The 15,420-nt window shown below is 40.8% G+C and overlaps 1 protein-coding gene across 8 annotated transcripts in view; it reads right to left on the bottom strand.

The window, feature by feature from the left end:
• Nucleotides 1-12,605: 12,605 nt before the first annotated feature.
• LOC147423094 (sodium/hydrogen exchanger 1-like) overlaps nucleotides 12,606-15,420 on the bottom strand; it is a 34,795-nt gene continuing 31,980 nt past the window's right edge. For 3 of the 8 annotated variants that reach the window (XM_086501877.1, XM_086501876.1, XM_086501873.1), the window contains exons 8-15: nucleotides 15,161-15,207; nucleotides 15,021-15,087; nucleotides 14,841-14,941; nucleotides 14,654-14,755; nucleotides 14,416-14,554; nucleotides 14,273-14,335; nucleotides 14,113-14,196; nucleotides 12,607-13,604 (exon numbers count right to left, since the gene is read on the bottom strand). In XM_086501877.1, the coding sequence (XP_086358003.1) occupies nucleotides 13,308-13,604; nucleotides 14,113-14,196; nucleotides 14,273-14,335; nucleotides 14,416-14,554; nucleotides 14,654-14,755; nucleotides 14,841-14,941; nucleotides 15,021-15,087; nucleotides 15,161-15,207 (900 nt within the window). In that variant the 3' untranslated portion in view covers nucleotides 12,607-13,307. Of the gene's footprint in view, nucleotides 13,605-14,112; nucleotides 14,197-14,272; nucleotides 14,336-14,415; nucleotides 14,555-14,653; nucleotides 14,756-14,840; nucleotides 14,942-15,020; nucleotides 15,088-15,160; nucleotides 15,208-15,420 lie in introns of all 8 variants that reach the window. The other 5 variants (XM_086501874.1, XM_086501875.1, XM_086501872.1 and 2 more) reach the window with 2 other exon arrangements.

Raw genomic sequence — 15,420 nt, forward strand, 5'->3', positions numbered from 1 at the left:
AGGGATGCCGACAAGATGAGCACACTTTACATTCAAAGCAGTGCGCATGATTGTGTCGGTGCCGCTGGCATCATATCGACCTCCCAAAGCTGCTTGCGCATCTTGGGCCATCTTTAATCTCTTGGGTAAAGCTGCTTGGTCTTGCGCTTTCACACACTTCATCTTTACCGTCTGTTCTTCCCACAATTTATCCCAGAGCTCTAATTTTGACATGTCGCAAGCAGGTGGGATATATTCCTTTAAGTCTCTGCAACATACTTTCATATTGCCCAACATTGTCCTGACCTTGTGGTGGGGGTCAAATTCCAGTATCCCAGCTCGACTCAACAACTCGTATTGGCCTTCAAGTCGCAACCTGCGCTCTGTGTTCTCCCATATAGCGCTAGTGATGTCTTTGATGTAGACATCGCTTTCACTAATCTGTTGTATGCGATCAGTTGCACATGATGAGATTGCCAAAATACATTCTTTATGACTGGCACGCATAATACATTTCTTTTGATCTGGCGTCATATTTACACTGGACAATACAAAAATAGCATATCAAATACAAATTCATGGTTGCGAATGACACTACCACTCTCACACTATCTTAGGTAAACTCTTAACCACCACTTGAAGACTTTAACAAATGTTATGGAAATATTGATAAAAATTGAATATAATCTTCACTTAAAATTGCAATCTGTTACATGTGTAAAAAGCAGTTCAAAAAAATGGTTTATAAGAACTTAATTCATATCAAACAATACATGTTAACGGTCTTTAACGTTTCAGCATATATTGAATTTTTAACTTATATTTTTCTCCGTGCGCACATACTAATTCAAACAAAGCACACACCGACTTAAAATCTTCAAAAACATTTAAAACATTGGAAGTATACAAATTGGACTAGCAAATTGTGTTCACACACTTTTTTATATAGAAGTTATGTAAATGTAGCAATCAAAAAGCGATGATAATTGATGCTCTTTAAAAGATACAAAAGTATATTTAACATGCAAATTGTATGTATTTAGATTTTTTCCAAAGAATTTATGTAAATGAAGCATTAAAACTAGCGATAATGCTTGAGAGTCCTTTAAAAAGATTAAAAATGAGTATTAAACATGCAATTTGTGTGCAAATATTTTTTTACATGTAATTTATATAAATGGAACATTTAAAATAGCGATGATTGATAATAAAGTATTCTATATAAATGAAACATTTAAAATAGCAATGATTGATGAATAAAGTATTCTATATAAATGGAACATTTAAAATAGTGATGATTGATGAATAAAGTATTCTATATAAATGGAACATTTAAAATAGCAATGATTGATGAATAAAGTATTCTTTTGAATATGATTAGCTAGTATATAATTTCAAATGGACAGTTAAAAACAACAAAATCAAACAATTCATACATTTTGTATATGAAATACTCTTCACTGCCACTTTACCGACCAAGTATTTCATATACTTAATACTTAAAAAATTAACTGCATGTGCACATACAAATTATATGATGTTCGTACGGTCGGGATAACGACCTGAACACCACATTCATGCAAAAACATATGCTTTTAACAAACGACACTCTATTAGCCGTGTTACCGATCAAGTGCCACCTGAATCTAAGGAAAAACAATGGCCTACATACGAACATCATATAGCCGCGTTACCGATCGATGCCCATATGTTTTTTGGGAAAGGGGAAGGGAAGTTGACTTACCATAAGGATACTAGATTCGCCGCGTTCTCGACGTAGTACCCAGATAGTAAGCCAATACTTACCACAAGGACACCATCTTCCCCGCGTCACCGAGGTGATGCCCCCGTGATAAGTGCTGTTCCGTAGAACAGCTTACACACACACTCCCATTGTGTGGTAAGGTACCTTATTACTACCGCGCACTACGAAAAAAGGCACGCTACCACACAACGCATACACACACACACAACACATACCCGCATCGTGTGGTCAGGTACTCTGCTTTGCCGCGCACTGTGACGCAGTGCACGCTCCCACACGACCCCCTCTCTCCTCTCTCCTCTCGACGTACCTGCAAAGGTGGCGCAAGCGCTCTCTCTCTCTCTCTCTCTCTCTCTCTCTCTCTCTCTCTCTCTCTCTCTCTCTCTCTCTCTCTCTCTCTCTCTCTCTCTCTCAAGACGAAAGCGCTAATACACCCAGCGGGCCTGATCGGGCCTGCGTATATATAACGCTAATAGCCCGCCGGGCTTTCCTGTTTCCCCGACGGGCCCGCAAGGAAAATAATAAACCCCGGCGGGCCTGTCGGGGAAATAGAAAAGCCCGGCAAGAATTTTGTGGGTTTGCAAGTCACCCTAAACCGGTTTCTATGTGATCATGTTTACTGTGATCATGTAAATGTGTCAATAAGACCTTGTGATCACACAAAATTTGACGTAATTACGTAAATATTAAATCTTTGCACACAGCCTTTGGTGGGAGAATGTTAGGTAAAGACGGTGTGCCTCACCGTACTTTGCCCGTGTCTGTCGGCCAGTGTCCCGTCGCCCACATTTATCTCTTTATTCTTTGTATGTTTTATCCTTTATATATACAAAGAATAAGGAGCTCTAACTCATTCTCACATTGTGCTCATACAGTGAGATTTGGGAGCTCCACCCTACATCCCTGTGTACTCTCTCTCTCCCCCCTTCTCACTCTCCGCACATGCACCGCATTCGCGCACTCACATGATGGTGTGGATATCCATTCCTTGATTGATGAAGAGAATATTGAGGTTTTGGAGGATGTAAACAATGATGCATATTCTCTTGTTATGTCTCATGTGAATGTGATTGACGCTACCTTGTTTAATCCTCTTGTTAAGGAGCTTAAGGTATGGTATGGAAGATAGCTTACTTCTCAAGCATGGCGTGGTTGAATTGGATGGATGCTTTATAAAAATAAAAGAAAATGATTTTGTTATGCATGAGGATATGATATCTCCTAAATTTTTTGGCATGTAAGAGAAGCTATTGCCAAATTATTTGCATCCTATGGTGATAAATGAGTTCCATATGTGGTGTTTGTGGATAACAAATTATGCTTGAAAAAAGGGTGGATGAAACCTATGGTTTATGCTTTGATATTGAGAGCATTATTATGTCTAAGATCAGCTCTTGAAGTTGGAGTTTGTGTTCTTTGGACTTTTAATCCAAGTGGACATGGATTTTTATGTTTATGCTGAGCATGAATGCTCAACATAAATGCTGAGCATGAATGCTCTAGTAGACTAGGGGTTTGGCAAACTATGTTGAGCACGCTTCGGACACTCTGTTTTTTATACATATGGGTATGATGTCGGATCTGGAAATGGTTTGTCGGCTCTCTTTTTTTGGATTTTTAATCTTGCTTTAGCAAGCACATATACATGTAATGCAAGTTGCTAGTGTAGCACCAGCTGTTGAGTTGTCATGAGTATCCATAAGAAAGTTTTTTGAAGTGTCACATGTATATAACAAAAACACATGTACAAACTAAAAAACATTTAGCAAAATATCACAATTTTGCACGTCTTGGGTCGTTGTGCCTCCTCCATGCTTTTTGATGCAGCTTTTTGTCCTTGACTAGCCTTGCCTACATGTAGTCTTCAGAACTTTCATTTCAAAAAATGCATAGAATTTTTGAGGTTTGAAATCATCCCATTTAAAATTATGGTTTGGGAGAACAGTATAGTTCTTGCAGAGTACAGGATATGGCAACGCACAAGCAATTTGGTGTAAGGTAAGTTGTAGAAGCTCGTTTGTTTTGTGGTGTGTATACACTTCAAGATTATGGTTTTGAAAAATCATTTTGTGAAGGGGGGAAATTTTTTCCTCAAGTGCATTGGTTAGCGTATGCTCTAAATCCATACCAAGGCAGGTGCTTCCTAGTTTCCATGGTGGTCTTTTGGGTGTGCGTATGCTTATAAATTCCCGAGGGGTCACTGGTCTTTGAGTTGTGGTTTTGTTAAGGTTCTTTTGATGCCATATGTGGTGTTGATCTTGTGTCTCAAGCGCTATTGGGATACATTGCTATAGAGGTGTCCCTTGCTCTTAGTTTCCCAACAATGATATCCATTGCAGTGAGGATAGTGATCGACAATGGCTTAAGCAAAGCAATGGGTTTTTCATGTCCATGGTCATTGAATTAGATCATGACTCTTGTAGGGATCTTTGTAATGATTCTGCTGAGATTTAATGTAATCACAAACAAACCATTAATGTTCAATGTACACTCTTAAGACAATAGCTCTCTGAATTTGGTATATTTTATTATTTTGCTTATGCTTTGTGGTATTTGTGCGGCGTGCATCCTACATAGATTGTTTTTAAGTCTATATGTCATTGGCTATGACCGTTTTGCAAGCATTAGAAATAATTTTCAATTATTTAGAAATTGGATTTTTTTGTAAAGCTGCTAACATGTGGTTATAACTAAGGCAATTTGTGCGGTTAAATGTAAGAAAATTGCACTATTATGTAAGTGTCAATTTCTGTGCTTGTAATTTGCCCGGCTATTATAGTGGCATTATGCATAGAGGCAATATGTACGGCTACATGTGAATTCCAAACATCTCACTGTGATCAACCTATGACATGTATAATACTTTGCATAAACATATCTATGTTTGAAACCTAATACTTGTCATGATTTACTTTGGGAAGACCACCGTGGTGACCCATTTCTTTTTCATTTTCTCATTTTAGAAATAGTTTTTATTTTTCCTACCTATAAAAGTGCAAAGCCAAAGATACAAGCAACTCACTCCATAACCCCCAAGCTATTGCTCTTTTATCATAAAGCTACCTAATTCTCTCAACACCAATTTACTTACACTCACTCTATCAACTCATCTCCTAACTATGAAGAATGAAAGCATTGATTTCACATATATAATGGTGGGCGTTTCCTTATGCATTGGCATTCTTTCATATGGGATGTGTGTGCTATGAATCAAATTGAAGCTCTAATCTCCAACAAAGGCGATGTGGAGCTCCCACCCACGTGGCAGTACGTGTGGTACTGATGTACCTATCGTGATTGTAAACATCTGAGAGTCGATGTCGCTTGTCGAAAGAACCCGCTCCAAAAAAGGAATTGGATCCGCATGTGTCATCACGTATGTCTGTCGGAGAAGAAATTGAAGCGTTGTAGGAAAGCCTAAATCCGCTCTCTTTCACTCTCACCATGTCGAAGTCGAGAAGAAGATGCCGAGGTTTTCTTTTGTTGCCGATCGTCGAAGCTGAGAGTGTCTCGAAAAAACAACGATGTCGAGAGTGTGTGTGTCGAAAAGCAAACACCTTGCTTCTCTTTCTTCGAGGCCTGAAAAAAAGCACATAATCTTCCTCTATTTCCAAAGCCGATGTCGAATACTGGAGAAGCATCAAGACTCGAATCCGATGATGAAAACGTCGATTGCAAACTACTTCCTATTGTGCTACTCAAATGGAGATTGTGACAACATAAATGGCTTTGAAAGGGAGGTAAAACCTTAGGACATCTGCTGAAAATACTCCCAACACGTACGCAGTGCGTGTGGAGTGTGAGAGAGGAGAAGAGCAAAAGACACACTGCGTGGATGGAGCTACTCACCACAATGTGAGAGAGTCCTTTATTCTTCTATCTAGTAAAGGATAAGGTGTGAATACAAATGAGGGACAGCCGGACGTCTCTGACATATTCGACCAAGGTAAAAGACACACCGCCTTTACCTCAACATTTTTTGTGAAAACTATCTTAAGCATTTAAAGTCATTAGGTGAAATTTGGACTCACAAAGGGGCCTTTTAAGGAGTTTGATTTTATCTGTTTCTACCAAAATGGGCACATGGATAAACTTTTGCAAGGAAACTCTAAAGTTGACGAAAGTTTGACAGTTAGAACGTCCTCTTCAATCTCTATCTACTGATATATAGCACGCCATGAGATTCCTTAAAAGTAGATCATGGCGTGCTATATATCAGTAGATCATAGGTGAATCAAAAAAAGAATCTTCTAAAATATTAGGAATCTCATGGCGTGCTATATATCAGTAGATAGAGATTGAAGAGGACGTTCTAAAAGTAGATCATGGCGTGCTATATATCAGTAGATCATAGGTGAATCAAAAAAAGAATCTTCTAAAATATGAGGAATCTCATGGCGTGCTATATATCAGTAGATAGAGATTGAAGAGGACGTTCTAACTGTCAAACCTCCGCTCCCAAGTTTGGAGTTTGCTTGCAAAAATTTATCCATGCGTCCATTTTGGTAGAGAGAGGTAAAGTCAAACTCTTTAAAGGGCCCCTTTGTAGTCCAAATTTCACATAATGTATCGTGTTGTTTACCACCCAAACTAAGAAAAGTTGTGTGGCTTGTGTTGTAGTGTTCTATTTGGCTTCAGGCTCCATCATCAACCATAACAAAACTGGGTTCAAGGCCTCCAATGAACAAACCCCACATGTTGTCATAAATGCAGGATGCCAACCTATCCATCATCAACCATAACAAAACTGGGTTCAAGGCCTCCAATGAACAAACCCCACATGTTGTCATAAATGCAGGATGCCAACCTATCCATGAAGGTCAGTTTTTCAAGCTTTTGAGTATTCCTGGGATTTAGAATCACCCTTGATCAGAGATGGCATTGGGTCATCAACAAGTTTAGAAAAAAAGACTATACTTGGCAGACTTTTAAACCTACGATTTTTGCAAGAGCTTTTGTTTTGAACTACTATCTGTTACTTTCTCTCAACTTATTTTCTGTCTTGCAAGAAGCCCTCAAATCATCGACCTAATCAAGCAATAACACTGGCAAGAAGTTCTTTGGGGAGGATCAGCTGAAGTTAATAGGGGGTACGGTACCTATGGTGGCCTGGAAACTTACTACCTACACAAAGCAAGAGGAGGGTGGATATTGAGAAATTAGCAACTAAAATGGCTACAAAGTGGATCATATCCATTGATTCAAAAAATTATTGAGCCTATTTGCTGAGAAGAAATACTACTAACACAAGAAGTTTTGGACAAATTCTCACAATATCTCCCACATTGTGACTTATGTCAACATCATGAGCTTCTGTGAGGGAGGCGCCACATACGTAGCTAGGTACGATTGGGGGCAGGGGCCCTCCGGCCCGGTGGGGGGGCGGTCTGGTGGGGGGGCCGGCGGTCCCCTGCCCCCAATGGTACCTAGCTAGGTATGTGGTGCCTCTCGAGCAGAAGCTCATGATGTTATGCATTGTATGAAAAACATTGAGAAAGACTCCGTTTTCCTACATGAGAAAATTTCTAAATCTTCTTGTGTAACTTCTACTTGCAGAAAAGGCTATGTACCTTGAGAAGATTCTTCTCTTCACTTGGGCCTGAATTGGATAAATATAATAAATACTTGTAGTCATGGATCAGGTTCCAATGTCGCAAAGCTTCCCCTAACCGCACCATCCTCTTGTACCGCAACGACAGAATCGATCCCTCTGTCACCATTGTCCCTTTGTGACATGGCATGGCATTTGCATTGGTACCTCTATTACCGCCTCGCAGGCCGCCTGAGGCCAAGTTGTGCAGCTGGTCATTCAAGCTTGTTGTCATCTCCCCTTTGCAAAGCTTGAGCGCAATAATTTTGGTGCTGATACATCGCGAGCTCAGTAATCGCCTTGATGATCTTGGTGATGCATGTTGTGCCCACTCTCCTGCTTCTGTCGAGTCCAATGGCATGCCCAGCCCGTTTCCAATTTTCTTTAGAGGTGGAATTGCCCCTTCCTACCCCGTTTTGCTAATGGAGTTACTCAAAGAGCCTGGACGCATGAGCGCAGGACCCTGTTCATCAGCCGGTTACCAGCAGGTAAAGTAGAGAGAGAAAATGCAATCACGGCACTTCGTATGCTGCGTTTTGACCTCATAATCTACAAGATAAAAAATAATGGCCTCAAAAGACGTGGGATTCTCAGTAAATCGGAGCAGCCGCCCCGCTCGTTGAGCTCCCTCCTTTTGAACGCCTTCTGCTCGAAAAGTTGACCTACTGTTTTGCAGGTAATCATTTGGCGCATGTCAACCGGCTGACTGGGCAGGCTTGCTGTTTGGCAGCCCACGCGACCAGGCTCAAACCCTTTCCTCGCTGGTTTTCTGGAATTTTTTTCTTTTTCTTTTACCAAATAATACAGACTACCCTCCATGCTCTATTGAAATTTTAGAGGCCCAATGTATGGGGTTTTGTATCCCGAGTGTCTGCATATTATTGTTGTCTTGACTGTCAACAGCTCATTATTACGATGGATCACCCTCCGATGGGCTCGACCCCCATTAACAAGACAAGAGAGAGTCGTACTCTACAACTTGGCTCTCACTAAATATCGGACTCTCAAGGATGTGGCATCCTTGAGAGCTTCCAAGTGGCAAGCATGTTGACCTCTTGGGCCGATGCAGCAAGTCACACTTGGGCACTTAGATTTTTCGTAAGCCCCACCCCTTGCACCAAGGGCGAAATGCTGAATCAAAAAGTTGATTATGCATTGCAACATATATCGACCTGCACGATTCGAACTCAGGCTCTCACGCAGAAAGATGTAAGCTCAAACCACTAGCATAGTAAACGGGGCCAATGCCACGCCACTTTTTCAAACGTATTTAATGTTTGAAAACAAGAGGGGGGGAGGGGGGCTTTAACCTTTTGGTTGCCATAGGCGGGACTCCCTGCCACTTCGGCAGAGAGTCCGACATCTAGATCAACCCCACTGGCCTTCAGTGTTGCTTCATGCTCACCATGATAATCATCATATGTGGAACTAGGGAGAGAGGATCAGATTTGAAAACGCAGGCCATGGGTGCTTGGTGGTGATTGCCTAGCTTGAGACCAGCACGCCAAGAAACGAGACAGGGGCCTGCTCTGAGCTTGCAACGGGCGCTTGGCCTGGAGTGCTGCTTTTTGTAGCATTTGTTTGCACTGCCCTCCTAGCTTTCGCCATGCGCTAGCTTCCAAGTAGGACATGACGTCGAGTTGTAGCCGGCACTGGCCCAATAGTGCCCAACAACATTTGCAATTGGTTGGGCGTTTAATATATGTTGGCCAATGGTGGTATTGTCTAACTGGCCTTATTAATGCTTGGGTTAGAGGGCTGCCCCATTGCACCCCTTAAGATTCCTCCCCCATAGTCCCTTTAAAGGGTTGGACCATTGAAGGGCCCTTCATCATGCGTACTGAGAGTAGGCGGTGAACCTTGGAGGCATTCGCTTAGAAACTGGTCATAGCCTGTTGAAAATGCGTTTTGGAATTTTGGGGGGGTGGTTGAAGCACCCCCCAAATAAAGCGCCGATATTTCATTCGGTAAGAGCACATGCACATAGGCCTTCCAAAACCGAGAGCCTTCCAAATTGGAAAGCTCATCTTTTGAAGGTTGTGCATTCCCATAAGTAGATAGGTGGGGTCCCATTAAAGCTGCCAAATGAGAACAGAAAAGAATAATTTTGATAGGAGGTAAAAGGATCCACTTAACTTGCTCTAGCAGGTCATTTCCAATTTAGAAGGCCTTCCAAAATGTAGAGGGTGGTTCAAGGACCCTCTATAATAGAGATGCTTCCAAGATGTGCACCGTATATAATGTGGTGGTGGAGGTGTATGTGACTGTATTTTTTAACTTAAAAGACCCTCTAAAAACGTTGCTATCGGGTCTATGTGACGGTGCTCTTAAGTGTGAATTTTTGAAGTCGTTAGTTTCGTGTATGTGACTCGTATGCCTCACATTAAGGGGGCCCCAAAAGTACCTTTAAAGGGCCTATAGGGGAGTCCTCTTACGTACCTCTCTTCAAGAAGATTATTTTAATTGAGGAAACTCCAAAAGAGTCTTGCTAAAATATAGAAACGTTACTAGACTTCTACTAGTACCTTCAAAAGAGAGGGCCTTAAGACTACAGTCACGCAAGGCTTAGTTGTCAGTTACAAATAACTATGACAATTAGGTCCAAACAAAGCTCACACAAGGCTTAATTATTCATTCAATCTCCCAACTACGCCTTGAACTTCACAACTATGCCAAAATTGGCATAGCTACAAAAGGTAGGTATAGTTATTCATTCAATGCTCCTTTTTGTGTGTGACTAGGAATGAGGCTTAATTATCAGTTTAAATAACTCATAACTAAGCCTCGCATGACCACCACCTAATATGAGAAACAGATGTCTTTAGGATCCAATGAAATCATTTGCTGCCTAGCTCCAAATAGTCTCATTTTCACAACTCTCTCTGGAGTTCTACCTGAGTCTTCCCCCCACTTCCATTGGGTGTGCGACCCAGCTCTAACATTGTTGAAGCGCATCGTCACCGGCTATTGGTGAGCGCTTCAACAAATTTTGATTGGTTGGAGTCCACTATGGATGTCCTCATTTATGGGGCTCTAAACCATTGCATCCAAGTTGAACCAACACCTCTGACGGCCCGCTAAATTGTCCTCTTAGGTTGTTTGAGCCCGTGAAAAACGGGATTTTGTTTTTGTCTATGGCAATGAATAGCAAAATTCTCTCTCTCTCTCTCTCTCTCTCTCTCTCTCTCTCTCTCTCTCTCTATTGAGCAGCAGAGACTAGATTGACGAGAGCTTATGTAGCCTTGGGAGGTTCGGAGAAGATGTGTTTGTAGGTTCAGTTTCAGGAACCTCGAACAAAGTTGTGGCTTTTTGACACTAGTGTGGCTTCAGCTATGCTCTATGGGGTTCAAATTTAGGGGCCCTCTGCGGACCACCCCGGCAGATCTGGTAGAGCTGATGGATGGAGATGTATGAAGAGGCCTCTTGTCTCTATAATCTCTCGGACGATTCAGGCTAAGGCCTCAATGCTACATGAGATTATCCGGGATGAACTAGCTGCCCTCCTCTCGTAGTTGAGGCCCTTACTAAATTAGTTTCCTTCATTGAGCATGATTCGCAATAGACTTCAGAGCCGACTTCTATCAAAGGTATATTATTGGACAAAGCCACTGAGCTCGAGAGCTAGACGGTCACGTCTACGGGGGCGACCACAACATTGATAGAGACTCCACCAGAGAATCAGGACTATTCTAGCACGACATGGGAGACGCCAGTACGATTATTTACAGAGGCGAATATTGATAAAGCTCTTTAGCAACTGATGCAATACTTTCTCAAACAACGCCCGATGTTAGGCATCCTCGGGCATGGATGATGATGATGATGATTTTGAGGTTGATGATTTGAATCTTTTAGTTTTAGTCTTTCACTTTACTTCATTTTATTTTTGTACCCAGACATTGGATTAGATCCACAAGGATTGTATCGGTTTGGTCTAATAGGTCATTTTGGCCTTTTGAAGACGTTTAATATAACATTTTATTTCATTTATGTGTGTGTGTGTGTGTGTGTGTAGTGCAATCGTATGTTGCATACATCTTATTAAAAAGACACCGCACGCTTTGAAAAAAGCATAAGATGCATGAGTTGGATTGGTCCATGAAGTCGAGTCTAGGTTCAAAATCCCATTTGCTTACCCATTGAAGGAAAACAAATGAAAGGGTCACGACGGCTTTCAAAAACAATAAGAAAGTGATAAAATTGTTAGGTTGAATTAAACTAGTATCAGTGTTTGGGAAAGGATTGCTTCAACTTAGTCTTAGCCGATTGAAAATCGAGACTAGCTAGCTGCAAACCGTGGTAAAAAGAAGAAAAACCGATAAAATATGTGAAAGTCGTTCAAAAATTCTACAAATCTCAAAAAATTTGTTAGTATTTTCGGCTTTCTTCTTTGTGAGGAGGAAACTCGACCAGCAGCCGCTTAATAAAAGAGACTTTCTCAAACATTAACACTGACTGGAATCAAGCTATAGAATGCAAGAAATGTAAAGCCATGTGAAGTTGTGAAATGAAAGGTGAAATAAAAAGAACTAATTAATATATGTGTATAGAATTTATTTGCAAAGTGAAGCTTCACTTTAGCATTCTCAAACAATAGAATGCAAAAAAAAACATGTGTGTGTGTGTGTGTGTGTGTGTAAAATTTACTAAATTTATGCAAGGTGAAGCTTCACTTTAGCATTCTAAAACAATAGAATGCAAGAAACTATGAAAGGTAAGTCTCCATCTTGGCATTGAAAACAATGAAAGTCTCCCTAACCCAACACAACACTAAGGTTTCTTTTAGAAAGCCAAAAAGTTGAAGAGAACTCCTTGCAATCGTTGTTGTGAGGCCTAAAATCAAAACCTAGTGCAAAGGTATTAAAATAGGCAAGCCAAGGGTCCCAGATTGATGTCCCATAGGTCCTCCAAAATGAGAAAAAAATATCAACAAAATATTCGAAAGGTGATTTTTTGCAATGGCAAGGCAACATTTAGTAAAGGCAAGAGAAAAGGGCCATCCCCAATGGAAGCACAACAAGACAACAAGACCTCACCGTGTTTCCCCTGCATGGGAGGACGAGGCTCAACCTAAGAAAGGTGCCAAACAAACCTAAGAAGTAGTGTGTATCAAAGGTCCATTGTATTATTTGCTTTAAGGGCTCTGTAGCTAGTTCCTTGATTGACATTACTTGTTGCGATCTTTGCACTTGGCTCGACCGTTTGTGCACTTTAATCTGATTAACTAAGCAGAGTGGATTTTTGGGGATAGATCATTGTAGAACACCTCACCATATTTTGATAGAAGGAGCAATGAATCCTGTAACAATTGTATAGGTTTGTTCGACTTTACCTTGTGCAAAGACAGTGAATCCTTGCCTGTTTTGTTAGCAGCTGAATGTACCAACCGAGGATCTATCATGAGTACATGACGAGCCACTTAAATGAAGGGATACATTTACAAACTATAAACTATACAAGATTTCAATGCTCCACATGCAAAGGTAGGTATAGTAAGTACAAGAAATAGTAAAAGTATTCAATGTATGCCTCTCTCTCATCTTTACTATGGCTTGTTTCTGAAAGCCAATTATATGGAGTGCTTCCAAAAAATGTACATTTGCATGGTTCTCTGATTTCTTGCTGGTGGTTGCAGTTGATGATTTGTTCCCCAGTCATGAGATTAGTAATCCTATGATTGGCATCTTTCTGCTAAGGGAGTCTGATGCTAGGGTGGGGTACACTTTAAGCAAGTTCTCATTGTTGCGTACAAGAGCCGGGAACGCTTTGCTGATCCAATTCATCTTTTTAGCTTTCCCCACATCCCCCCCTTGCCCAGAGGTAAGCATTCATTCTTTGGATTTCACAATCTCTTTCCTGTGTTGCTACTTGTTTAAGACCCTTGGCTGCTTCTCGGCACAAAAATTGTTGTTTTTTATGTGCTATCATTGCATCTTGGGAAATTAGCTGTTAAAGTGGGAGAAGGGGTTCTCTTCAACAACGGTTGAAGCCATAGCCCCCAAACATCGGACGCATACATGCATCATCAAAGGACCGCCACAGATGATGGATTGTGGAACTGGACGCATGGACCAGCAAAGATATCCTGGTATTTCTTGAAATGTCATCATTCACATGGTACTCAAGCTCATGGTCCGTAAGAAAGGGAGCCTGCAGATCTCTTCTTATCGTATCCTTAGGAGAAGGAGCTTCAGACGTATCACTCAGAATCGGTCCAATGGAATCTGGAAGTAGCCACCGTATAAGAGTCTTGTTTGCAATACCAAGCACCTGCAGAAAATAATGAGAATAAATTGGGTACAAACCACTGTTTCAGGGTAATCTTTCTAGTGTCGATAGCCTGCATTAGGTAAGGGTTCAAGGGAAAAAAAAATAGGGGCTATTTAGAGCACCAATAGCTATGTTTCAAGGGCGTTCAGGATTGTTTGACTATTTCACAAAAAACATTCGTCAAATTGTAGCCCAAAATTTCCAGTTCTTAGTGATTTCAAGAGAGAAATTCACCAAAAATACATTGCAAATTGCCAGTTTTGTCACAAATTTCAAGCGGATCGCCCCAAATCCTTTACTTGGTCAAGACATATTCACCAACCCATCTACACTGACAAATTCTTGAAAAGGCCTTATTTTCTACCCTAGAACTTCAAAGGTTGCATGCGAAGCTTCTTATAGAAGATTAGGCCTTAACAATCTTTTGGTGAAAGACAGGATTATCTCACGCTGCTTTAGCAATCTTTTAACACTAGCCGACTTACAAAGTGATCACAGGAATACTTACCACGGTTGTCAGTAGCACAACAACAATGGTACTAATAAGCACCGTCGCTTGCTCGGGATCCTTTGTTCGCCCATAAATAGTAAACTGCAATTTGCATGCCATTATTTAAAGCCTCTGGTTTCCAAAATTGCACCCCTCATGCCTCTCATTACGTTCCTACCTGATTGAATGTGAGGGCAATAGATACAGCACCTCGAATCAGACCAGCCCACCATATGATCATCTGTCAAAGAAATTGGGTTGACACATTTAAAAGTATTCATCAATCAATCATTTTCAGAATAAGGCAGCCTTATTGGGTACCTGATGTCTGAAAGTAAGTTTTAGCAGTGAAGACCCTCTTAAGTAATTGGACAATGCTGAAAGCGGAAACACAAATGCAGCTCGTCCAAGAAGTATCGTGCACATTAGTGTACTTAGTATTCCAACTGCTTCTGGGACTCTACATGCACCCATCACAATAGGAAGGATGAAGGATCTTATTGCCATGAAAACATCCACATTGTCATACATTGAGTTACATTTCACTTCATTTGTTTACCTTACGTCTGTCAGTTTCCACTTGTCCATGTCAAGAACATCCATGCCAACATATAGGAAAATAAAAGTCTCACATATAAATGACATGGTAGCAAAAGCATGCCTGTATAGATATTTATATCAGAACAAAGCACTGGTCACTTCTTGTAACACAGTTAACATACAATGAGAAGCATTGAAAATCTCACTTTGTTGTTACTCTGGAACTCTCTGTCACGTTATGCCACGTATAATGTGACATCACAATGCCACAAAAGAACACCGTTAAAATTCCACTCAGATAGAAAAGCTGCACTAAATGTACTTTGTCAGTTCAAGAAACAGTCCAGTTGTGAGTTGCTTTTGGTTGATTCAATTAGGCATCAGACCTCAGCGAGCATGTAGGACAGATAAGCCATCAATGCCATCAGCGAGATTTCACGATCAGTTGAATGCCTGTTGTCAGTAAAGAAGATTGTTTTGGCCATTGAATATCATCCATAAAAGAGCTGAAGTTATGAAAACTTACCTGCCGAAGTATAGGGTTCGTATAATATAGGCACTCAGAAGACCAATCTGCAGGGACATTAAAAGCCTTCATTGTACATGGTATCTGTTGATACTGAACAGTCAGAAGGATAAACTACAGGTTATCATGGGCTTCTTTTTCTTGATGCTTCAGTAAATGTGCATGGCATTGAGTATGATTATAAAAGCTCCAAAAAATATCACAGATTGTGTGGAGTTTTTCACTGTTCTGGGGGATGCAATATCATTGGAGGCAAGTGT

The sequence above is a fragment of the Adiantum capillus-veneris genome, chromosome 26, assembly GCF_014529385.1.
Source record: "Adiantum capillus-veneris isolate H3 chromosome 26, ASM1452938v2, whole genome shotgun sequence".
NCBI classification, from domain to species: domain Eukaryota; kingdom Viridiplantae; phylum Streptophyta; class Polypodiopsida; order Polypodiales; family Pteridaceae; genus Adiantum; species Adiantum capillus-veneris.